The sequence below is a fragment of the Phoca vitulina genome, unplaced genomic scaffold, assembly GCF_004348235.1.
Source record: "Phoca vitulina isolate PV1807 unplaced genomic scaffold, GSC_HSeal_1.0 scaffold16, whole genome shotgun sequence".
In the NCBI taxonomy this organism is placed as follows: Eukaryota; Metazoa; Chordata; class Mammalia; order Carnivora; family Phocidae; genus Phoca; species Phoca vitulina.
Genome location: NW_022589719.1, coordinates 28,582,420 through 28,606,356, shown reverse-complemented (window position 1 = coordinate 28,606,356; position 23,937 = coordinate 28,582,420). Strand labels below are relative to the sequence as shown.

General features: G+C 45.1%; 1 protein-coding gene across 6 annotated transcripts; it reads left to right on the top strand.

Annotated features, from left to right (window-relative positions):
• Window positions 1-14: 14 nt before the first annotated feature.
• CPSF7 (cleavage and polyadenylation specific factor 7) lies at window positions 15-22,286 on the top strand. Of its 6 annotated transcripts, none has more exons than XM_032414255.1 (10): window positions 15-90; window positions 702-820; window positions 7,135-7,353; window positions 8,190-8,293; window positions 8,675-8,847; window positions 11,724-12,138; window positions 12,644-12,762; window positions 14,965-15,133; window positions 15,782-15,949; window positions 20,322-22,286. In XM_032414255.1, the coding sequence occupies exons 2-9, from the start codon at window positions 767-769 to the stop codon at window positions 15,942-15,944; spliced, it is 1,416 nt and encodes a 471-aa protein (XP_032270146.1). In that variant the 5' UTR covers window positions 15-90; window positions 702-766; the 3' UTR covers window positions 15,945-15,949; window positions 20,322-22,286. The 6 variants fall into 6 exon arrangements, with proteins under 6 accessions (XP_032270146.1, XP_032270147.1, XP_032270150.1 ...); XM_032414256.1 differs by having other exon boundaries at window positions 19,875-22,286; XM_032414259.1 differs by having other exon boundaries at window positions 8,675-8,820; window positions 15,782-22,286.
• Window positions 22,287-23,937: the final 1,651 nt, after the last annotated feature.

The following is a 23,937-nucleotide window of genomic DNA, read 5'->3' as shown; positions in this document are numbered from 1 at the left end:
CCAGCGGCGGGGGGGCGGGACCTGGGGCCGAGAGCGGTTCGCGCGCTTCGGGCCTAGTCCGGACTCGCCGCCGCCGCCGCCATATTCCCGGTAACGGGGGCGCGCGGCCGGGGGCCGGCTGGGCCGGAAGAGGGCTCGGGGCCAGCGCTGAAACTGGGAGGGGGTCGGTTGAGTTTGGGGCAGCCGGAGTCGGCGGGCGGGGGGAGGTGCGGGCCTTTGAGGGAGGAGGCCGAGGGCGCCGGGCCGAGTCTGTGGGGAGGGAGCGGGGCGGGCCTAGTTGGGGGCGAGGACTAGGCCTGGGTGGGGAGCGGAGGCGGCTGGAGCTCCACGACCCGCGGGGACTCTAGCCGGGACCGCTTTGGGGCCTAGGCAGGTGCGGCGGGCTGGGGCTGCGGGCTTCGCCGCGGTCGTTCTTCGCAGTGCCGTCCCAGGGCCCCTAGGAGCAGAGGCCTGGACTTTGCCGTCGCGCCACGGGCAGCTGCGGCGCAACTCGGGTCGGGCCCGAGGGTGATGGGCAGCGAGCCCCGCGAGCCCCGGCGGCCTGGGAGAGCGAGGGGCGGCGCGAGGCCGGGGGCGGGGCGGAGCGGGTGGGACCGAGCTTGGGCTGCCGGGATGCTGCGTCTCTGGAGACGGGAGGTTGGCAACCATTGCCCTTCTCCCGGCCCGGGACCCTCATGCCTTCGAACTCTTGCCTCTTTCAGGATACCGCAGTGGCATCTTCCTTACTTTGTCCGTTCTCCGGGCTCGCGATCTTCCTTCCGAAGCCATGTCAGAAGGAGTGGACTTGATCGATATATATGCTGACGAGGAGTTCAATCAGGTGAGGGGTCATCGGGAGCATTGGGACTTTACTGGATCTGCTGAAGAATCACTTTCACCAAACTTGCAGTGGTTCCAGGCTATGGCAGTCCTTGCTAGGCCTGAACATCCCTCTATCGGGTCTGAAATTTTACTCTATCACAGACTTTCAAGACGTCTGATCGGTCCGCTTTATGTTAATTTTCAGCTCCCAAGGCTTAATTTTACAAGCTTTAAGAGCAAATAAAAATCAGGTTTAATAGAATGATGAATCAACCTGTGGAACTTGCTCCCCCAGGAGGCCAAACTTGGGTGTCAGTCTCCTCAAAGACTAACCACACTTAAAAAATCACACAGTATTCATGAGGACGGTGGTCATACCCGTTCCTTTGCAGTTCTTTTTTTTTTTCCTTGTAGAGAGGGAAAGGGGGTGGAGGGGGAGAGAGAATCTTAAGCGCTCCATGCCAGTGCAGAGCTGAGATCACAACCCTGAGATCACGACCTGTGCTGAAATCAAGAGTCGGAGGCTTAACACACTGAGCCACCCAGGCGCCCTGCTTTGCGATGCTTTGAAAGGGTAGCTGGAGAAATGTAATCCTCTTCTCCATAAGGCAGTGCAAACAGTATAAAACGTACTTTAGCATTTAATTGCAGCTTCATTCTGATTGTTTTGGGTCTTCCTTCTGTAAGTAGTTTGTAGTCTTGAGAGGTACATAGGCATTTTGGTGTAATAAATTTTATTTTATTGATGAATCTGATTGTTCTGAGAGTAGGAGTAAAGGTGTTGGACAAACCAGTTAAAAAGTATGTGTAGACCCCCTCATATACCCCCTCATATACCCTGGATTGTTGGTTGATTATGTTATGTTAAGGAGCATTATGTAGTGATGTCCCTTGAAACAATAATCTAACATACTGAGGTCAATCAAGAATGTTCCATAGTCTCTATTTAAAACTTAGTAATATCTTGTGCAGATTGTTTTCAGCCCCAGTTTACTTGAGTAAACTGGTTCTTCCCATTAGGATCTTTCAGTGGGTACACATAAGGACCTGGAAAGAGGATAAAAAGAACAGATTAGAGAAAGAAGGTCCCCTGGTTAGACCCTGACTTTTATACAAGGCAACAGAGGTCTTATACATGTCATTTTCTTTACTTGACTAATGTAAAATTAAAAAATACTACAGCAAACGTAAGTTTACATTAAAAAATTTTTTAACATGTGCCGTTTTAACATGGAGATTTTAGAACACAAAAGTAGAATAGTATAGTGAGCTTGTACCCATCAGCTTCACCATTTAAACATTTTCCCATGTTTCCTCAGATAAACTGGAGTCATCTACATGTGGCTGCCGGTTGACCTAAATATGTGGAAAAAAAACCTTTTTTTTTTTTTAAGATTTTATTTATTTATTTGACAGAGACACAGTGAGAGAGGGAACACAAGCAGGGGGAGTGGGAGAGGGAGAAGCAGGCCTCCCTCTGAGCAGGGAGCCCGACGTGGGGCTCGATCCCAGGACCCTGGGATCATGACCTGAGCTGAAGGCAAATGCTTAACGACTGAGCCACCCAGGCGCCCCGAAAAAAACTTTTTAAGCTCAAACAAGTCAAATGATTATGGATGAAAAGAAAGATTTAGTATATTAATTTAGTTATACACCATTGTTTTCCATATTAACTTTGAATCAGACCATTACTACTCTTTATAAGTTGAGGGTTATTTTTGTTTTTGTTTCATTTTTAATACAAGACAGGAAGAAAAGGAGGTTCTCATAGTTCTTTATTAATAAAAACCCTTTTTCCCCCTTAATTTCCTTCTCTGTGGGTTGATAACAATGGTTCTGATTCACTTTGAGAAACTGGAAGAACAGGGCAGGTCTAGCCACATTTGATCTGAAAAAAATGGAAATTTGTAATTTCTTAAGCAGTGTAACTTGGAGATTCTAGACAAGGCGCAGGCCTTGTCCAGTGGTCACTGCTTTGTCAGAGTAGAAGACAGTGGCCTTGATTTGTTCTCCTATCTCTAGTTAGAAAAGACTTTTTTATGGGTTTAAGATAGTCCAAAGATGGTATGTGGAATCTAGTAGACATTTATACCAAACAGACAATATTTAATGCTTGGCAAGTTGTAAAAAGTATAGATTTTGAATGTTTTATGTCCATTTGTGGAAGGTCCAGGGAGGGGTGCCGCCCAGTGCCCGCATCCCCCCTCCACCAAATGAGTTAATTTTTGGTAAAGCTGGGCTTAGTGTAATTTGGAGGCTGCTAAAACAATGATTAAAGTTCTGTTTGGCAAGGATTGTTAAAAGCAAGGTTAGACTGAAGGCAGCCAGTACAGATTGTATTTTAGAATGTTTTAGGAATATTAAGGATTCATCCCGAGCTGACTCGTGCACAAGAGCCCTGTCACACGTACTCTGCTCCCCAAGCGGAATGAACACAGTTCCTGGATGGAACCCTATGGTGCTGACTCCCTGATCTCTTACGACGAGCTCTTTTGCAGAGCTACTATACTCCTGTCACATTAAGAGTCAAAATTCACAGCTGCTCTCTTGGGCTGGGGAGAGGTACTCTGGAAAAGTGAGAGCTGCCGCTTTGCTGAGTGTTTTGCCTCTGTTCCTAGTGCTAAGCAAAGTGCTTTGCACATTGCCCAATTCTGTTCGCTACTTCCATCAACAAGTACTTATTGAGCAATTTCTGTTTGCTAGGCACAGTGTCAGGACTAATGAGGGAACAGGGAAGAAATGGATCCCTGTGTTCAAAAGAGTTCGTTCCTGGTGGTTGAGGGCAGTGGACAGTGGCAGGGAAGGAGGGCATAAGGTGAGGACTAGAGCTAGTCATTATAAAGCCAAAAACTGAGAGTTTTAGTTACAATTGAAAGAACAATGGTATCAAGTAGGTGGCTTTGAGAACCATAAATCCTAGCCTTTCTTACTTCCCTCAGATACCAGGAAAAGGGGGTTGGAGGGTAGAAACATTGAGCACACAGGTGGAGAAGTTCTTACTTAAATTCAAAATCATGCAAGTAGACATAGTTCTTCCTATGCTATTAAACACAAAATTTTTCTTGAGATCTTTATTCAGTTTTAAATACATACTTACTTTTTAATCTCCCTGGAATGAAACCTTCAGCATCAGTGCACATAAAACATTGTATTTTTCACTTAGTTTGTAGAATTAGATTTTGCTTTAACCTAATCCAATACTGCATAAATCACCAGCTCATTTGGTAATTGGAAACACCTCAGGTCCTTAACCTGTTTTTCTGTCTTACCAGCTGAAGAAGTTAAAATGAATTGGTGTTGCCAGTAGATTTAAATCCAAACAGAACTTGATACGTTGTTTCTTCAACAGACTCCTCAACAGGCCTGCTCTGTGCATCAGAGCAGTTCCCACCAACTATTTTGAACCGAGGTTCTATGGCCCAGAGAAACCATTTGAATCTTGTGACAGTTTTGGATTCATTGAATCCTTTCGTGCTTCTTAAAAGTGGTAAGGTAATCCATATACAAGGTTTTTCAGGACTTGAGTCTATTGTGCTCTCTAAGGGTCCTGAAAGAGTAGATTATTGGCCTAGGCTTGCAATATTGGAGATTTCCTGGTGATGTGTGCGGTCTCTGAGCTGTCCAGATCTGGGTGTCAGTTTACTACCCAATTATCAGTGGTAATTTTTGTATTATAAATTTTAGACACAATCTCTGAATCACAGGTACTGCCTAGAAGGAATTACAGTTTGATTCCACTGAGTATCCAAGATAGTGTGTTTCCTCATTCCCCTTTTAAGTTTTATTTCAGAATCCTTGATTTAAATTGAAAAAGCACCCTGGTGTGAAGTAGTGCTCTCTAAGGATTAGAACATCGGAGAGGATCCAGTGGTTTCCATCTTCTTCCTTTACCTTGAACCATAAGGGCATATCACCATACCTACTATATGAATGAGTCAATAAATGATTTTGTTTAGAGTTGCAGTTCTTTGAGACATAAGGGCTATGAAGTATTTTATACCCATTGTATTTGTCAAGTTTTTAGCGTTTCACTTTACTCAATTTATTATCCACCCTGTGCTCTCCAATGTTAGCTTCTTTTCCTTTTCTTTACATACTGTTTTTATGCAGGATGCTTCTTTGTTTATAAATTTGACTACCTAGAACAGTCTTCCTGTGCTTATTTGTCTTCATTGATTCCTTTTGTTGTTTGATTTTTTAAGATTTTAGTTCTTTAATTTTAGAGGGAGCGAGCACATGAGCAGGGGAGGGGCAGAGGGAGAGGGAGACAATCTCACACTGAGCGTAGAGCCCGACATGGGGCTCGATCCCATGACCCTGAGATCATGACCTGAGTGGAAACCAGGAGTCTGACTCTTAACCGACTGAGCTACCTGGGCATCTCCCGCCTTTTCTTATTTTTAAATTCCCTCTAAAAAGGTTACTTTCTTTTGCCATTCTCTCTGATATTTTTACAAGGTATAAACTCCTCTCTTGTGGGGTTTTTTAGAATATTTGTGATATTTGAAATTATTTATATGCCTCAGGAAGTAGAATCCTTTCCCCTTCACTATCAGAACAGTCTGATAATGCTACCTTTGTGTACCTGTTTTTCCACTGTACTTCAGATGAACTGAGAAACTAAAAGATGGTTTCCAGAAGTTTGTGATGGTATATAGGTCTAGGAATGAGTTTTGTAGTGAGTGCCCTCTCTAGTCTCACTTTAGATTCCACAGTTCTTATGATGGAATTGAAGAGAGAAAGTTATTGGGGCTTCCTGTCCTGAGTTGCATTGGAGGAAGTGCTCTCTTTCTTCAGGGAACTAGACAAGTTACCTAACGTGGGTTCTTCCTTTATTCCCTTTTTAAAAACACAGCAATGACATGAATGAGCTGTAGTTCCCTTAAAACACTTTGAACTTCTTTCTGTCTCTGTCAGTTTGGCAGCATCATCTTTAGCACTGTTGGGATGTTTTAGAATATTATCTGAAAAAGTACTGTCTGAGACTTAACATAAAAAGAGCTCTTTGAGATAATATTGCAAATCTGAAACATTAAGATCTCCTGGTAGTAGTTCTATGGTTTTAGGATTTTGGGTATATAGCATTAATTTGGCTGTTTTAACGGAATACCAAAACATTAATGGCTTATAAACAACAAATTTATTTCTCACAGTTCTGGAGACTGGAAGGTTGAAGTCAGGTTTGGGTGCTGGTGAGGGCCCTCTTCCAGGTTGCAGAATGCTGGCTTGTATCCTCATGGATGCAGAGCAGAGCAAGAAAGCTCTCTCTCTTGGCTCTTATATGGGCACTAATCCTGTTCATGAGGGTTCCACCCTCAAAACCTGGTCTAATTGTAATTACTTCCCAAAGACCCCACCTCCTGGTACCATCACATTGGGAATAGGGTTACAATGTAGCATTTTGGAGGGACAGACACATTCAGTCCATAACAGTAATAAACAAGTAAACACTAACACATAAAAAGTATATTTCTGATTATGTTTCGGAGTACATGTTCATGTTGTAAATGCTTACTGTGACATAGCTTATGGTGTGGGTGCTTGTCCTGTTTTCTGACCCTTAGATTTGCGAGAACTTCACTGTTTTTGTGTATCATTGAACATCTCTGGTGTTGCTCCCAAAAGTCTCTTATGTCTAAATGTCTCAGTAATGTATTGGAGCTGCATTGTCATCTGAGAAATAGTAAGGGAAAATCTCCGAGTTATCCTTTTCCCTTTTTTAAAAATGTTTCTTTGATGGTTACTAGAAAGATGGGATTGTGTACTATGAGTTTTAGAGCTTCTCTGAATCATTTGTGTAAATCTAAAAGTTTAAACTAGTAACACTAATTCTTTTTTGCATTCTGGGTTCCCACTTTAATATGCTTTTCCCCTGCTTTTTATTTCTAAATGAATATATTCTCTTATTAAATAGAGTTGTAAGTTTTGTGTAACTCTTGATTTTAGAAATAGCATAAGATGTGGAAAATAAGTTTTCCTTACTCTTAGATGTGGTCTTTAGAAGCTGACCTCATTGACAGCAGTAGCAGGTGCATCTTTATGTGTTCTTAGTTTCCTTGTGTAATCATCATGTACCTTTCGATTCTTACAGTTGGCTGAAGCTGGAAACATAGCCTACTAACAAGGTCTTGAGAGAAAAACCTGCAGAAGCATAATTCAGTGAAATGGTTTTAAGTGAAAAATTATTCTTAACCTAGCTTCCTAGAGTAGAACAAGGAAGTTTTGTACGTTGCTTTACAAAGTATTTGACTATGGATTCTAAGTAAACTAGAATGAAATAGAATGAACCCAGTGGAAGGTCTGCAAACCCACCTTTGCCAACCCATCTCTTAGGACCCAGAGTTCAACAATACAGATCAGATTGACCTGTATGATGACGTGTTGACAGCCACCTCACAGCCCTCAGATGACAGAAGCAGCAGCACTGAGCCACCACCTCCTGTTCGCCAGGAGCCATCTCCCAAGCCCAATAACAAGAGTCCTGCAATCCTGTACACGTACAGCGGCCTCCGCAATAGGCGAGCTGCTGTTTACGTGGGCAGCTTCTCCTGGGTGAGCATGGGGAACCAAAAAGCCTCCTGGGTAGGCTGGAGGGAGAGCGCTGGGAGGTGATGGCATTTTCAAAAACCACTGTTGCACTGTTTTGTGCTCTGATGGGGTTGGATTTCTTTTTCCTGGGATCAGGTTGGATTGATCTCTGAAAGAGAACTATCCTGAGGACGTACTGGTGCCGAAGAAAGCAATAAGTGGGTAGTTGCTTTTTCTGCCATCTTGTTAATGCCCCTGACCCTGGGGCTTTATGTCTAGCAGGGTCGTCTGTGGGATGAGATTTTAGAATGAACACCTTGAACTCTTGGTGGTCATTCGATGGTCCTTTGATAACAGTGGGTGACAGCGATCAAAGACCTTGATAGTTCTAGTACACTCAGGGTAGGTGGTCATTATTGTTATGCAAAAGTTCTTGTGTGACAGACAAGTTTTGGGGCTGGTGGAGGGAGGGTCCAAATTAGGAAATGTACATACCGAGGGGAAAGTTCCTGACAGTTGTCAAACTGTAGCCTGTCAGGTCTGTAATTAAAAGCCGTTAGTAATCATTGTTTGAACTGATGACCCGCCAGCCCAAATGGCAGTCAAAGTTAAAGTAGGTTTTAATTTTCTTAATCTCAAAAGATGGGGATTGGGAAGGGGGTGGGGGGTTTTGGAATTCTGGGTGGGTGAGGATAATAAGAAAAGCCTGCACTAATTGAACTGTTGGTGGGCTCTTGGGTTTCTGTGGGAGGTCATGGTTGTGACTAGAATCCTAGGTTTGGGGAAAGGTTTGGGACATTCTAGGTGGGGAGGGGGTGTAGCTCTTGACATTTCTTCCTTTTCCATCTTGCCGGCCCCAGTGGACCACAGACCAGCAGCTGATCCAGGTTATTCGCTCTATAGGAGTCTATGATGTGGTGGAGTTGAAATTTGCAGAGAATCGAGCAAATGGCCAGTCCAAAGGGTGAGGTCTGGATTCGAGAAGCCCCTTTTAGTTTGTCATCATTAGGATAATAGGTCTATGCTGTATTTTGGCCCTGGATTTTAATCCCTCTGACCCCTGGCCCAGGTTATTGCCTTGGTTTTGGCAGAGCACCTTAGAATGGGGACCTAGCTGCAATGTAACAATGTCCATCCATTGAGGGGCAAAAAGAGCTGATTTCTGATTCCAGATAAATAGGAAGATTATAGGCTGACACCTTTGTGTTGATGGTAGTTTTGTGTATGTTGTATTAGTAAGGTATCTTTTGCTTTACCCGTTTTCACTAAAAGTGGAAGAGAGTTTCTTTGTTCTTCTCTTGGTTGGCTAGTATATCTCACTCATTTTTAATTTTTCTTCCCCAAGGTATGCTGAGGTGGTGGTAGCCTCTGAAAACTCTGTCCACAAATTGTTGGAACTCCTTCCAGGAAAAGTTCTTAATGGAGAAAAAGTGGACGTGAGGCCGGCCACCCGGCAGAACCTGTCACAGTTTGAGGCACAGGCTCGGAAACGTGAGTGCGTCCGAGTCCCAAGAGGGGGTACGTGGAGACCATCTGTATGAAGGGGGGCAAGTTTGTGGGTTTGTTTTCTGTGTTGTGGGTTCTGCCTGCTATGTGGAGGAGTTGGTGGGGGGAGGGTGGTGGTGGTTATGGGTGGTGGCATGTTCAATTAGTAGACCCAAAAATGAGGCTGTGTACAGAAAAGAGCACTGTGCTGAGAGTCAGGTAGGTTCCGGTTATAGTCTGGTTCTGCCACTGACTCAATTGTGTGACCTTGGGCAAGTCACTCTACTGCTTAGGGCCTCTTCCCCTCTCTGAAGTAGATACATGATGTTTAAAGTTCCTGCCAACTCTAAATTATGTGGTTTTGTCTAAAAAATCAGTGTATAGTGAATGGGCTTGATTATAATACGTGCTCTTTATAAATAACAAGCAGCCGCTCTAACATGCAGGTAATGTTTGTAAAGATGGCTATAATCTTGTCATAAACATGTGCTGGAAGGGTGCTCTGTAAGGAATCAACTAAAAGGAATGCTGGAAAAGAAGAGTTTAACAATGTTTCTCCAGCACTGTCCAGGGGAGAGGGTGCCCTTTGAGTTACCTGATATTTTAGTCTGCTTGGCAAGTATTTCCCACTAATAAAGCTGCATCATACTACCTTAGCTTGATGATAGTGTCCCTTGAGTTCACTTTACTCCCTTTGTCCTGATTCTGTACTCACCAAGCCACCTTCTGATACTAATTTGGTTTCCCAACTAGGCTCTCCTACTGGGAAGAGAATGCGCTGACCAGCCGACACAAGTATTCCGGTCTGCTTGGCAGTTATATTTCTCGTTGTAAATTAATAAATTGGCATTCTGGTTTATGAATCAGTCTCTTGTGAGTTTGGTTAGCGTGAATCAATTTCCTAGGGTACAATCACCCCTGGGTGAACTGTTAAAGTCGAGTTTCTGAACCTGCGAAACCTGAGGACCAGACCTTGGATTGTCCTGACCTCACAAGGTGCAGCCACCCTGCAAGGCCTTGCCTGAAGCAGCCAACTGCCTTTACTTTTCTTTTATGACAGTGGGGGTGAGGGATGGGGGTGGGGGGAAAGTGTCATCACCTGCGTTCTGTCATCTTAGGTCCTGCTCTCAAAATAGTGCCTTGTACTGAATTGGGTGGTCCACTGGGACCTTGTTTTGATTTATTGAAGGTGGAGATATGGCCACTTCTCTCTTGCATAGGAACAACTGTTCTTTTAACTAGATTGAGAGCCTAGATGGGTATAGTGTGAACTCTCATTGCTCTGGGTTAAAAGGCACACACTTTTCTTTGACAACTTGAATTTTCAAGTTCCTCTGTTTAAGAGCCTTTGTATAATTCAACCCTTTTCTGATTTTCCTAAGTTGCATAAATGTACAGTTGCATTAGGGATAACATTCCTACTTCCGCTTAGCTATTTACTCCTCAGTGTTCCCTTTCTTTGCTGAAATGATGGTGGTGACTGAGTGGTGTTTTTCTGCTCTGTCACGTTGACAGACTTGGGTTCTGTTAATTCACTAAGTGCAGCTGGTGGACTTCCTCTGCCTAAAAATGTTTGCTACTCTTGGGATTGTAGCCATAGGTACAAAACAGAATCCTTGCAGAAGTGGGAAGAGTAGCTGGGAGGAAGACTAACTTTCAGAGGATCCCACTTGCTAATACCTCTTTCTTTGGTTTGAGAGAACTCAGGGAAGAAACAAGTTGCCATGTGGATGAGACATGAAGCACAGGCGTGCCGTGATAGGCACCAGTGATCTGCTACAGTGGAGAAGGCAAGACGGTTGCTGAGATGATGGGTCCCCCCATGCTTGAAACCGGAGTTGGGTTTACCAGCAAGTGTTAGTTTAAGGAGCACTCACCTTTCTGTCCACATTTGACTGCTAACAGCATCTCTCTGTCTTCAAGACTCCGAAGGCCATGGGATCATGTTCTTCTATTGGATTCCACATTAACCAGGCTTGGAGTAGACTATTAAATTGGAGAGAGTGAACAAGTTTAACTGAGTGACTTGACAATGGACAGCCACGTCCCCAGTTGTAAACAAGCATGTGTGAGCCCCTGTTGTGCACACCACCGTACCAAGGTGCTGTGGTGATGTTCCTGTGGGGTACTGTGTTTGGGCCATTGAAATATAGTGGGAGTTCCCCAGATATGAGGCTTGTTTTTTACTAAGCTTTTACTAGGAGTCCCTGCTGTCACCTGTGCCATCTGCTCATTCTGTGAGCACGTCTTGTCTTGGCTTACCTCCCATTTTCTCTCTATTTCTCACTTGACCTCTAGTCTTCTGTGGTGTATGTCTCTTCCCCATCCCAGTGACCAGTTTTGGTATGTGGATGGAGGAAGTATCTATCCCCTGCCCTTCCCTCACTTACCCCAAATTCCTTGGCCAAAGTGCCTTTGCAAAGAGAAAATTTCAGATGCACAGTGGCATAGTACTGGTCTCAGGTCAACTAGTACTGGTCTAAGGAGAGAGGCCCTGAACCTCTTAATCAGGGACAGGTGATTTCACATCCCCTTGAATCCAGCTGAACAGTAATGAACATACTTCTCAACAGCGTCATTTTCTCATGGGTTAATTAGGATCCTGCATTTAGAAATAGAAAACAAGTCTAAGGATAAATTAAGTGTGAAGCACAAAGAGTTCTAGATAAAGATCATTCTTTGACATGGAATTGGGGTGATACTGCTTTCTGGGATTATGACTTAATTAACTTGCCTCTGCCCTTTTTTTCTGAGGCCGAAGAAAAGGGAGTAGATGATTTTACCTTCTTTCTCAGCTGCCTGTCGCCTTCTTCAGTATGGTGTCGGAGGACTCTTGCTGAAGGATGATGTGCTCCCATGGGTACGTGTAAAGCCTTGGGCAGTAACGATAGCTCTGTTTTGCTTCATAGGAATACCTCCACGGGCCCATTCCCGGGATTCTAGTGATTCTGCTGATGGACGGGCCACGCCCTCTGAGAACCTTGTACCCTCATCTGCCCGTGTGGATAAGCCCCCCAGTGTGCTGCCCTACTTCAATCGCCCTCCTTCAGCCCTCCCCCTGATGGGTCTGCCCCCACCCCCAATTCCACCCCCACCTCCTCTCTCCTCAAGCTTTGGGGTCCCTCCTCCTCCTCCTGGCATCCACTACCAGCATCTCATGCCCCCTCCTCCTCGATTACCTCCTCATCTGGCTGTACCTCCCCCTGGGGCCATCCCGCCTGCCCTTCACCTCAATCCAGCCTTCTTCCCCCCACCAAATGCTACAGTGGGGCCTCCACCAGATACTTACATGAAGGCCTCAGCACCCTATAACCACCATGGCAGGTAAGGACTATTTTGTTCCTTTCAGATCTGAGCCAGGTATAGTAGGGTAGACCATGTGTTAAGCATTTTGTTCTCCCTGAGGAAGTGAGTGAGTGAATTCTTGTGTTCTCCCTTGTGGAAACTCTGTTGTCATAGTGTTGAGTCCTGGGAAATAGTTAACCATCTGTTAGATAATGTTTTTTATTTGGTGTTTCATTTGCATCTAAGTCTCTTGACCCAAACCGTGTCTTTCATATCCCTTTTTAAGGATCTTGATTAAATGGAGGGCCGTACGTGGCTGTTAGGGATGCTGTGAATGTCTAGCGCTATTGGGTCATGCCAGAATTACAAAAGAATATGTTGTAAATCCTGTCCTTGAAGAGAATGTGAACACATAAAATGTCAGCAGGCTGAGAACCATTTAAGACATCACACAGGAGAGCATGATTAAGTAACAATGTACTATAGGATACGGTAAAGATGATAAGAGGTGTGGGCAATCAGGAATGGTGTTATTTCTGTGCAGCCGAGATTCGGGCCCTCCGCCCTCTACAGTGAGTGAAGCAGAATTTGAAGAGATCATGAAGCGAAATAGAGCAATTTCCAGCAGTGCCATTTCCAAAGCGGTATCTGGAGCCAGTGCAGGTAACTCACCCTTACCTTTGCTGTCTTCTCCTTACCTTTAGTTTTTTCGTGTTTTATCATTTCCATTGGCAAGTTCAACTGGATAAAGTTGGAGCACACTGTTAGATTCTCTAGAGTGGCACATTTTGAGTAGTATATAACCTGATTGTATGGCTTCAGGGACGCTCCAGGGGTGTTATTTATTTAGCTTGTATCCAGACCTGCCCCGTGAAAACAAATTTAGTGACTAGATTATAAATAACTAATAATATCTTACTGTAGTATTTGTTGTAGAATGAAATTCTTGGCCTTGTGGAGGTCTCAGCAGTTGGTCAGTGGATCTGTTGTCTGTGTAGTGCTAGTGTAGATCCCAGGTTTTTTAGGACTGATGCCCCAACTAGATGTGGTTTGATATGGAATCTCTTCATATTTGGGGGTCTAGACAGAACTTCTGGCCTGCCTGTAGCCTATCCTAGAAAGAGGCAGGTCTGCTGGGTGTCATCGTAAGACATAACGTGCCCTTACAGCTAACTCTTGCTCTGCTGTCAGTATTAAGTGGGCAGAACCAGGAGCTGTGACTCGGAGAGCCCTGGCATGGAATCTTTGGTTCTTTATAGGGTTCTGGTCCAAGTTTCACATTATGATATGAGTCATATTCGCTTCCTTCTTGTGAGTGTCCCACATTAATGTAAATGGGGACTGTCAGATCTCCTAAGAAATAAGTTAACACTAAATATTACCATCTGTTTTCTGTAATTTCTCATCTTTGGCTGCAAAATTTGAATCCACAGAGTAGGTTAAAGACAGGAAATACATGTATTCTCTCTCTTTTTTTTTTTCCTCCAGAAAACTTTCATTGACATCTGAAGGATTTTTTAATTAGAAAGTAATCTGTGCTCATTTTAACAAGTCCAATATACAGAGGAGTATAAAGGAAATAGTCATTGTACTTCCTTACCAACTCCTTCACTTTGAGATGATCAGTAACTGAATCTCTGTCCCCCTTCCTTTTTGTTGTTCTCATTCCAGTCATTCAAACCACAAATACTTATTGAATGCCTACAAAATAAGCAAAAATTCCCTACCCCAGTAGAGCTGACATCCCAGTGTTCTGGACTTCCACAGAATCACAGTTCCTGCACAGTTTCCATTCTGTTCTTGCTGCCCTGCACAGAGGAGGCAGCCAGTCCTCATCACTGGACCCCTGTCTGGTGTTATGCTTTCCTCGCATTATCTTCTGTCTGTAATGCGCTTGATTTAGCTTGGAAAAGCATTGTGCAAGTACCCAGCCCCTGACCACGATCCCTGAGCCAGGCATTGCTCCCCTTTGGGGAATGAAGGAGGCTAGTTCTTGATGGCAGCGTAATTTAAAAAATATATATAAATACACTCCACACGTAGACGTGTTAGATATACATTTTATATGTGTGTACACGCATCTGATTATAGATTTAAAATAATTCAGACTTAGAAATGTACAGTGGTAATTAATAAAAGTCCTTTATACAAGTACCACCACCGAGACCACCTTCTACAATTTAGTGTCTGTCCCTCAGATTTTTTTTTCTGTGCATATGACAACATATATATAGTTTTTATTATTTTTACAAAAACGGAATACTGTTTTTACAGATTTTTAGAAATTAATATAATCTGGACATCTGTCAGTATATAGTACCTAATACTTATTGAGCCCTTACTGTGTGCCTGGCACTGTGCTAAGCGCTTTACGTGGATTATTTTGTTTACCTACAGATTTATCGCGTGCTTTTTAACAACTCTGTAGTATTTTATAAAACCAATGTCCCATAATTTATTATAGCACCCTGCTGAAGGAACTTTATGTCTGATTTTTTGATAAAATAATGCTGAAATGTAACATTGTTAAGCATACATACTTGTGAACAGAAGTAGGACATTCTTAGAATTGCTGGGTCAGAAAGTATGCACATTGTTTATTGTAATGGGTATTGTCAGATCACCCTCAGACCACCCTGCCCTGGTTTGTATGTCCACTAGCAACATCTGAGAACCTGTCTGATTGCAGACTGTTGGAATATAGGTGCCGTCCACTTTTATACCTGCCACTTAAGCCTCATCCATCTTACCATGGTTCTGTGGGAACTAGTTATTCTTGCTTTGTGTCCTCCTGAGTTCTCCTTTTGGTCCAGTTAGTTTACTGCCTCTGCTCATCCTTGGCCTTTCCCATCCGTCCCCTGTCAGGGGATTACAGTGACGCGATTGAGACGCTGCTCACAGCCATTGCTGTTATCAAACAGTCCCGGGTCGCCAATGATGAGCGTTGCCGTGTCCTCATCTCCTCTCTTAAGGACTGTCTTCATGGCATTGAAGCCAAGTCCTACAGTGTGGGTGCCAGCGGGAGCTCGTCCAGGTGAGTTGTCGGTTGCTCCAGCGGCCTACCAGCCCCGAGCAGCACTCTTCCAGGGATTGGCAGGGGGAGGAAGAGAGCCCAGGGGATCTGGCAAGACCCTGGCTGGAAGAGCAGGCTAGCCCTGATGTCTTTAAGGGGAAGGAGTTAACCAAGCATCTGCATTAACAAATGTTATAATGTCTGCAGTCCGTGTTGGGTGAGGCAGTGGGCTATTTAGGAGTAAAGATAGACCGGTGTAGTTAAGAATGTGGGCTTTGAAGCCATACGTGCTTGGATTCGAATCCCAGTTCTGCTCCTAAGTACTTGTATGGCTTTGAGTATAGCAATCACTCAGCTTTCTAAGTATCATTTTTCTCATTTTTAAAAAAAGGGACAAGAGTGGTACTTCTCTGACGGACCTGTTGTAGAGATTGGGTGAGATAAGCATGTAAAGCTCCTAGCACTGTGCCTGATACATTAGTAAGACCTCAACACATTTGACTTAACTATTTTCCCCAAAAAGACTAGGCGTCAAAGAGCTAACATTCTCAGACATTGGGCCCATCATAGAAAAGTGGTTCAGACAAGTACTGGAAGACACCGAAACACAACACTCTTGGAAGGCATGTGGTAGGTCCTCTGAGTGAGGCTGAAGGGTCTTTCTAATAGGAAGAGACACCGGTCCCGAGAGCGGTCGCCTAGCCGGTCCCGGGAGAGCAGTAGGAGGCACCGGGACCTGCTTCATAACGAAGAGCGGCATGATGATTACTTCCAAGAAAGGAACCGGGAGCACGAGAGACACCGGGATAGAGAACGGGACCGGCACCACTGAGAAAGGTGGGACGAAGCCCCGCTCCTGGCTGTGGGCCATCTTTTATAAAAGAAAAAGTACTGATCGTGAAGATTCTGCTCTCTCTTTCTAAAGCAAATAAAGGGAAAGGGAGGACTTTTTGACTTAGGTAACAGAAAATTGAGGAGGGCAGGTTTGGAGAAGTCTCGCCCTGAAATGGACCTGAGATTGAGCTGGTTTTGTTTGTGTCTTGTCTGCCTTAACCTGGTATGCGAGAGACAGCATGGCATCCGGGCTGAGAGCACAGTGATGCGGGCCGCGTTACTTTGCTCTTCAGTTTTCCTCATTTGTAAACGAACATGGTAAGAGCAGCTGTCTCGCTGAATGCAGTGCGACAGTCCGTCCAGAGCATTCAGCACTCATGGTACTTGTTACATACCAAGTTCTCAGTAGATGATAGCCAATTATATTTTCACCCCACTAAACTTTCAAGGTTTTTTCAGGAAACTGACCAAGACAAAAAAGTAAGACCATGGCCTACTTGTTTTTGAGGCGCAACATTGATGATTTTAAGAATTAATATCTATTAAAGGGATTTTGAAACTCAGGATACTTTAGGAGAAAGCTGATCTGAAAAAAAAAATCATAATAATGTAGAGACTGTGTGGAGGATACTTCAATGGAAGGATATATTTGTTCGGGGAACAAAAAACTTACAGCGATTATTTTTTTATTTTTTATTTTTTGGCAAAACAGAAGCAGAAGAGTTGTGAGGGGAACTATATTAACTCAGGTTCTGGAGAAGTTGAGTTAGGCTTGGCTGCGTCCAGGGGCTCTAGCTGTGTCTTTAGGACTTAACCCCTCCGCATCACCAGCCCTGCTCTTTCTCAGTCTTCCTCCTCAGACAGGCCTCAGTGGTTGGGGTGGGGGAGGAGGGGGGGAAGGCGACAGCAGCCCCATCGTTCCAGCCCCATCGTTATATCCCACCAATTTAGCTATCCCAACTGAAAGAACGCTTCCAGCAAAGATTGTTTCTAGTATACAAGTAAGCAAGAGTGGTTTTGATTCTGTTTCTCTGGAGACCTTTAAAAGTAGTCTAGACTCTGGCTAGGATGATCTGTTTGTGGTTCCTAGAAGCTACTGCATGACCCAGATGACTGTAGAGTCTCTTCTCGACTTTGGTTTCACATCAGGTGTGTTATGAAGATGTCCTTGTTTTTTGTTTTTCTGTGTGTTTTTTTTGCCAATTTGGTTGATCTGCAGTAATGGTAACTGAACAGGAGGGTGAGGATTAGGAACGGCTCTCGGGTGGCCAGGGGCTAGGTGGGTGGTGACTGGTTGAAGACGAGAAGAGAGACCCTGCCGCTACCTGGGAATGCCTGTAGTTCACAGCAGTAGCTGGACCCTGAACAGTCGGCAAGTGCAGCGTTTGGCCTGCTGACAGCCTACTAGCAAGAAAGGAGTTCTGTTATATTTCCCTGCCGCACTCCACTTTGTTGTTTGGCACTATCTGCCATTAATATAAGCAGTTATAGCTGGAAATTTCGTTTTGTTGTCTTCTTTAGGAGGCGAATGAGTGGGAAAATGAAAAGTTAACTACCATTTTTTTTACCTGCTTTCCTTCTCTGTTCTTAAACCACTCATTTATTCCACAAAATATTAGAGTGCTTGACATCACTGAAATCTAAGATAATCCATGTAAAATCAACAGTTAGGCTGTGGGTTCTAGATTTTGCAACAAGTGGAGTTGGGGGAGGTACCCATGTATCTCCAGGACGCTAGGGGAGATGGGGCTCACAAATAGCTCTGGCCTAGCTCAGCCTCGGAGTGGGCGGGGGGGCGGGCACTAGGGTAGACCTCTGTCCCTGTCCCCCCCTTCTGTGGCAGTAGCAGCATCTCCCGGCTCTTGTTGGAGCTGGCACAGTTGCTAGTGTTGCTGTGGATCAGGTGCCACCCCTTCCCTAACCCTGCTGCTCACAGTGTGGGTCCTTCAGACTGGAAAAGACTAGAATAGTGACCAGGGAGGTACTTGTCCGTGCAGAGGATGAATTACAGTCTCTGGGGCCACATTCCCTTTAGCAGTTAGAACATATAACTGCATGTTGCCATTCCTGGTGGCTTTGCTTCTAACAGCCTTCTGACAGAGAAATTGTGAGATCCACTGATAATATTTTGGGGATTGAACATCTGAACCTGAAACATTCGCTGTCATTTTGCTTCATTTCTTCCACCTGTAAAATGGGCCTGTTTTTCCATTATGAGAGTGGTGCACTTTGGATAACTCTGAAGAACCTATAACCCAGTAGTTCCCAGAAAACAGTCATTTGGCTGGTGCGGGCCTATGACAAGAGGAGGAAAAGGAACTCTGAAACAGGTTTTCCAGGTCCCCATTTTTTAGCCCTTAGATATGTTATTCCATCCAAATAACTAGTCCAAAAGAATTGAATCAGACACCCCAAAAATGTCAGTTTCTCACATCCTCATCTTAAGGACTCTGCATTCTATCTGCAGTCACCAAGTTGTGAGGTAGGAGGTCTCACGTTGGGGAGATGGTACTTGGGCCCATTTAGCTGGAGAACTGTGCAAGTTCTGTGTACAACACGTTTTAGTTAGAAAATACTAGTGTTCATGTTGTATGGATGGTGTTCCCTAAGAGCCAAAAGGTGTGTTCGTCTAGAGGCAGCAATACAAACAGCAAGCTTTTCTTCCATTCTTCCTCGGGGTGGGCAGCACCACTGGGGCACAAAGTCTCATCGGCCACTTTGGCTTCTGCCTGCATCCAAACATTACCACCAAATGTAACCACAAGCTCTAAGAATTGGGTGCTACAGTTGACTTTTTTTGATGTACTATTTCTCCTTTGTTGTTTTGTATGGACAATTCCCAAATTATATCTCTTTTGGAGTATGTGTGTAGGCTTTGAAATTTGAGGATATCCTTAGGTAATGTGTGGCTTAGGCTTCAACTTCTTGTAGTTCTCGGCTCTTGGCTCATTATTTGAGGATATTATCCTACTTAAGATCTAATCATTCTCACCTCATTTCCTTTCCTCCTGGTCCAATGAAAACTAAACATTCTGTTCAGTTTTGATCCAGTGCAAAGATTCAAAAACCCAAATGGTGTGAAGTGGAGAGGCACCGAGGGCTTCAGTTTTCCCCCGTAGAAAATGAGACAAACGCCTGCCAGCATAGGTGTTTAGAGAAGCCAGAAGGCAGCGGCCTCTGTAAGAGATTCTGAGGAGCCCAAGATTAAACAGTGCCGGTTCAGAATACTGAAGGGTCGGGGAGCTTGGGGATGTTTTTTTCTTGGATAGCTCCTCCAGGTTACGGAAGAGCATATGTAAAGAGTGAGCATTTGTGTGTAGGCTATGTTGTGGGTTTGGCCATTAGTAGAAGTCCTAAACCTGGATTTAATCTCCCTTTTTCCTGTTAGCTATTAATTCTGTTTTATGCAGTCAGATTGACCGGGCTGCTCCCCGGCTTACTGATGCTGCAACACTGCAAAAGGGCTGGGCGTACTAGGGACCTTAAGTTTGGTAGAGATGTGGTAAGTGGCTTAACAGTGCCTTACTGTTTGGCAGAAGTTCTTAATTGTGCTTTTAGGTTTCTTGAACGGTGACTACTGGTTCTTTTATTTCCATGCTCTGCCTTCTCTTCTGGCCTGGCCAGATAACTCTTGCGTGGTATTAGGCTGTTTCTTGATCCCTTACTCAAAGCTGTTGTCTGGGGAAAGATTTAGAATCCCTTGACTTTTAGTACAGGTTAGAACATTCCCGGCTCTTTGTGTGTGTGCGTGCACACGTACTCTAAGGACACTGTTTGGAGTGTTTTAAACAAGGCTTCCTGAAAAGAAAAATTTAGGAGTTTCCTGTGTAAGTACGTGCTCCCTGGTAGGGCCTCTTGGGTGTTTGGGGGTTAATGGGTTTGGTTATGTGCACATTTGTTTTCTTACCATTGTACCTCCCATTTCCAGATTTTTACCCCTCCCCTTAAGGTAAGCTCTGACTTGCTCAGAACAGATTTTCTGAAATGGTATTTCAACTCCCCATATTTCCTTATTGCAACTCTTTTTGGATTGTTGTAGTTTCTATACTCCTCCAGCCAAAGTCTCCTTTTCAGTCAAACTGCTTTGAGACTTCGTTTCATTGTCTGTTTCCCCCTAACCTTAAAGTGAGATGTCACTGCTTTTTTCTCTCTACTCACTGTAGCTCCTGCAACCATTCCCTCACTGCACACAGTGCCAGACACCCCCAGACAATCCTGCTTTCTTTCCTTCACTTTCCCAGGCTTGCATTCTATGTATATATCCTACTTCATACATTATAACTTTAGACAATGCCAGTGTAATTCGAGTAAGCCCATCAGTCAGAAGGTAACCTCTAACGTGTGTTTTCTTTTTCTTCTGATGTTCTCATTGCAGGAGTCTGGTTGGAAGCAAATGTTTTTTTAATGGACTTGCATCTCCTCACCTTGATCAGGACTAAAGGACGGAGGCCACTCCACCCCTCCCCCTTCCTCCAAGCCCCTAGCCCCCTTCAGACACCCAGGGAATACCCTCTGCCCTACAGGATTGAAGACTGCCTGGCAGCCCTCCCAATCCCACACCTCCTGTTTGTCAGGGGAAGGAACCTAAAGACTTTGTGTGGTTGGGAGGGGTGGCAGACAGGAAGAAAACATGTCCAGGCCCCTGGTCTCCATAGAGAATGGTGCTTTGTCCAAGGAAACGTAGGAGTTTCTGATTCTCCAGGAGCAGTTCGGTGGTGAGGTTGATGGGAAGACTTTCTTCCCAAAGAAAACGGATCCTCCATGCAGGATCTAGGAGAGTGACTGGGTGTGCCAAAATATGCCCAGGGTCCTGCCCTCAGCACTAGGTTTGATGGGGCCAAGAGGGTCCAAACCCCTTGCTAACATACCACTTCTTTGTTTAACTCCTTTACCTTCCCAGCCCTTTGAGGAGGAGGGACCCTGAGAACAGAAATTCCCTTAGGAGAAGCTTCTCCTGTTCTTGCTTTTCCCTCTTACATATTGACGGTTCGTTTCCCTGACCTCCCAGAGGGCTGAACCTTTCCACCTCCCTGCTGCCCAGCCGCCTCAGTGGACTTGCCCCTCCTAAGCAGAGAAGGCCCTTGAGGTTGCTTGCTGCTGGGGAGCCCGGCAGAGCCAGTTACCACCCTCTGCTGCTTCGTGCTTGGTTGCCTCTTGCGATAACCAGCTGTACTAGGTGTTCCCCTTCCTGGGGCTTTTCCATTTCACACGTGGAGCCCCTCCCCCAGGAAGGCTGCTTCCTTGTTTTAGAGGAAGCTACTGCCCTTGGGAGACGGGGACAGCGGACCTCAGCACTGAAGAACCCTTGTGAACTACCAGGAGGGGTGGGAAAGGAGGCAGGCTGGGCAAGCTGTGGCCTACTTCCATAGAGGCTTTTCTGTTTTCAGGTTCGATGTGAGCATGGGCTTGCATCCCCCAGGTACATACGTATTTTACTTACTGTGGGAGAACCTGGCGCTAGTAGGCAGGTGAAGTCACAGATTTGGTGTCTTTCCACCTTTTGACTGTTGACGTATTAATAGTTGCCCTCGCTCTACGTGGAGGTGCTTCTTGCCTCTGATGAGGAGCGAGGAGGAAGTGGAGCCTGACTCAGATGAGCTCCGCTCGGAGTTCTAAGGACCACCACTCTGGGGGCATTTTCTACACAGGCAAATGGAATTGCTTTTCCCCTAACATCCAAGTTGTGGTGTGGTTGCTGCTGACGGCGGCAGCAGCGGTCCTGCGCTACCGCATGCACGTACAGGGCATATGACACCTAGCAGGAGGAGAGACGTGGCGTGTGAGACGGTAGGGTCACTGGAGACCCTTCTGGCTCAGATGGAAGAGACTGAGTTGGACTGAACCCTTCCTCTGTTCCCTGCACGTATCTGACGAAGCCCTCAGTCAGTCAGTGAGGGGGTCCCCCCAGGGTTGGACAGGCACATTCCCTTGGGACAGAGGCTACACGTTTGTAGCTTTTTTCCCCTGTCCCCAGCCCCATCCCCACCTCCACTTCAGAACATGGCCCCCCGCCCAACTGGCCAAGTGTTAAGTGATGTGCTTATCCTTGAGAGCAGCTCCGGGTGTCTTTTTAAAATGTAGAGAAAATGGAGTACGGTGACAGTTTAAGGAAAAAAAATACATAGAATACCAGAAAAGCCGTTTACCCGGAGAATTTTTTTCTCCCCATTTTTGTTTTGTTTTTACTCAATGACACAAATTTTAGTTTTATTTCCTGATAGCAAAAGGAAAAAAAAACCCAGCCCTCAAAAAGGCCAAGGCCCCGTCCCCCTGTTGTCGGTGATTTGTTTGTCTTTCTGATAGGTTGAAAATTGTGTAATAAACTTGATGACGCTGTCAATCTTTTATACTGCATTGTATTTTTTTTCCTTTTGTAACAAAATATTTTTAAATAATAAATGGGGTGTGAGCTGTTTTATGGATTCTGCATTGAATAGCTTTGTTGAGGTGTCTGGGACATGGGCCGGGGCTGATGTAGAGGCTGTGGGATGACACTGAAGCCCCCGAGTTCTGAGCTGGAATCCCAGGTCGGGCGTGTGGTGGCCTGCAGGACACTAGGGGGCCTCTAGTGCAGATCTTTGGAAGTGCACCCTTGAGGCTTAGCTTGCTTCCTTAGCCATCTAAACTAAGGGAAGAAAAATTCCAAGTTCTCCTTTGTCCTTCAGGATTCCTAAGATTCATTCTCCGAGTAAATGTCCTCCCCTTACAGTTCAGTTCTGACGTTCTCAAGTCCAGGAAGGGAAGACTCCTCTGCTCGGAGTCTGGAAATATGCTGGCGAGTGCCTGCTTGGGAGGGGTGAGCAGCATAACCTAACTGAGCTGAGAACAGGAGCTATTCTGCCTTTTACACAGCGGTGTTTTAAGAATCTGAGAGAGTAGGGGCGCCTGGGTGGCTCAGTCGTTAAGCGTCTGCCTTCGGCTCAGGTCATGATCCCAGGGTCCTGGGATGGAGCCCCGCATCGGGCTCCCTGCTCAGCAGGAAGTCTGCTTCTCCCTCTCCCACTCCCCCTCCCCCTGCTTGTGTTCCCTCTCTCGCTGTGTCTCTCTGTCAAATAAATGAATAAAATCTTAAAAAAAAAAAATCAAATGTGAACATGTTTTGGGAACTGGGTTGCTGTCTGAACATCGGGAAGTACAGATTAGGAAGTTTAGGAGAGTGTTGTGGGTGAGCTCCTTGGAATTCCAGAAAGCTTCTGGCTTTTCAAAAAGCCAGCTGAGCCAAGAGGAGAGTTACATGTATAAAAAGATGAACCAGAGATCAGGTGATACATAATGTGTATTGGGACCTGCAAAGGCAAGATCAGCATAAAAACAAGAAACCTTCAGGGGGCCCAGAATCTCTATGACAATGCACAGTGTGAGGGAAATAGGAGTGGGCTCTCAAGGCAAGTTCCGTGGTCCCGTGCTATGCTTGCTAAAATTCCTGTTCCTGGGCTGCATCCACTTCTACGTGAAGTCTAGAAATCTACTTTTTATGTCCCAGATGACTTTCATGTAAACTAAAGCGAGGACTGGTAGTTTAGAGAAGGCAACACATTCTTCATCGAAGCGTTACCATAGTGGAACAGAAAGGGAATGACCTTTGGGTTACTCTTGGTTCAAATCCCAACTCTTACTTTAAGCTAAATGCCCTCAGACAGGAGGTGACTTAACATTCGAGTTGATTTTCTTCTGCCTCACAGGACCATGGTATGGATTAAATCTACTCTGCCAGGCACTGGATGAACATTAGTCTCCTCTACATTGCTGTCATGGTACAGAGCCAGAAACCCCAATCTGTGTGTCCCAAGTGCTTCCTGATTTGGGCCAGACCTCAGCCTCTAGAGATGACCACCGCAGTCACTTGTCAAGTTCTAGCCATGAGTGTGAATATCTGAGCAGGTCTCTACCAGCCCATGTGACCAAGCCCTACTCCTTCACTCAGATCCCTCTCCATGGTTCCAGAATATTGATCCTTCAGGTCTAGATGGGCAGTAAAGTGACTTCCCTTG

Coding starts and splice junctions, on each gene's coding strand:
- CPSF7 (XM_032414255.1), top strand. CDS start 767: ATGTCAGAAGGAGTGGACTTGATCGATATATATGCTGACGAGGAGTTC. Junction 12,139..12,643: donor CCCTATAACCACCATGGCAG/GTAAGGACTATT, acceptor ATTTCTGTGCAG/CCGAGATTCGGGCCCTCCGC. Junction 15,134..15,781: donor GCCAGCGGGAGCTCGTCCAG/GTGAGTTGTCGG, acceptor TCTTTCTAATAG/GAAGAGACACCGGTCCCGAG.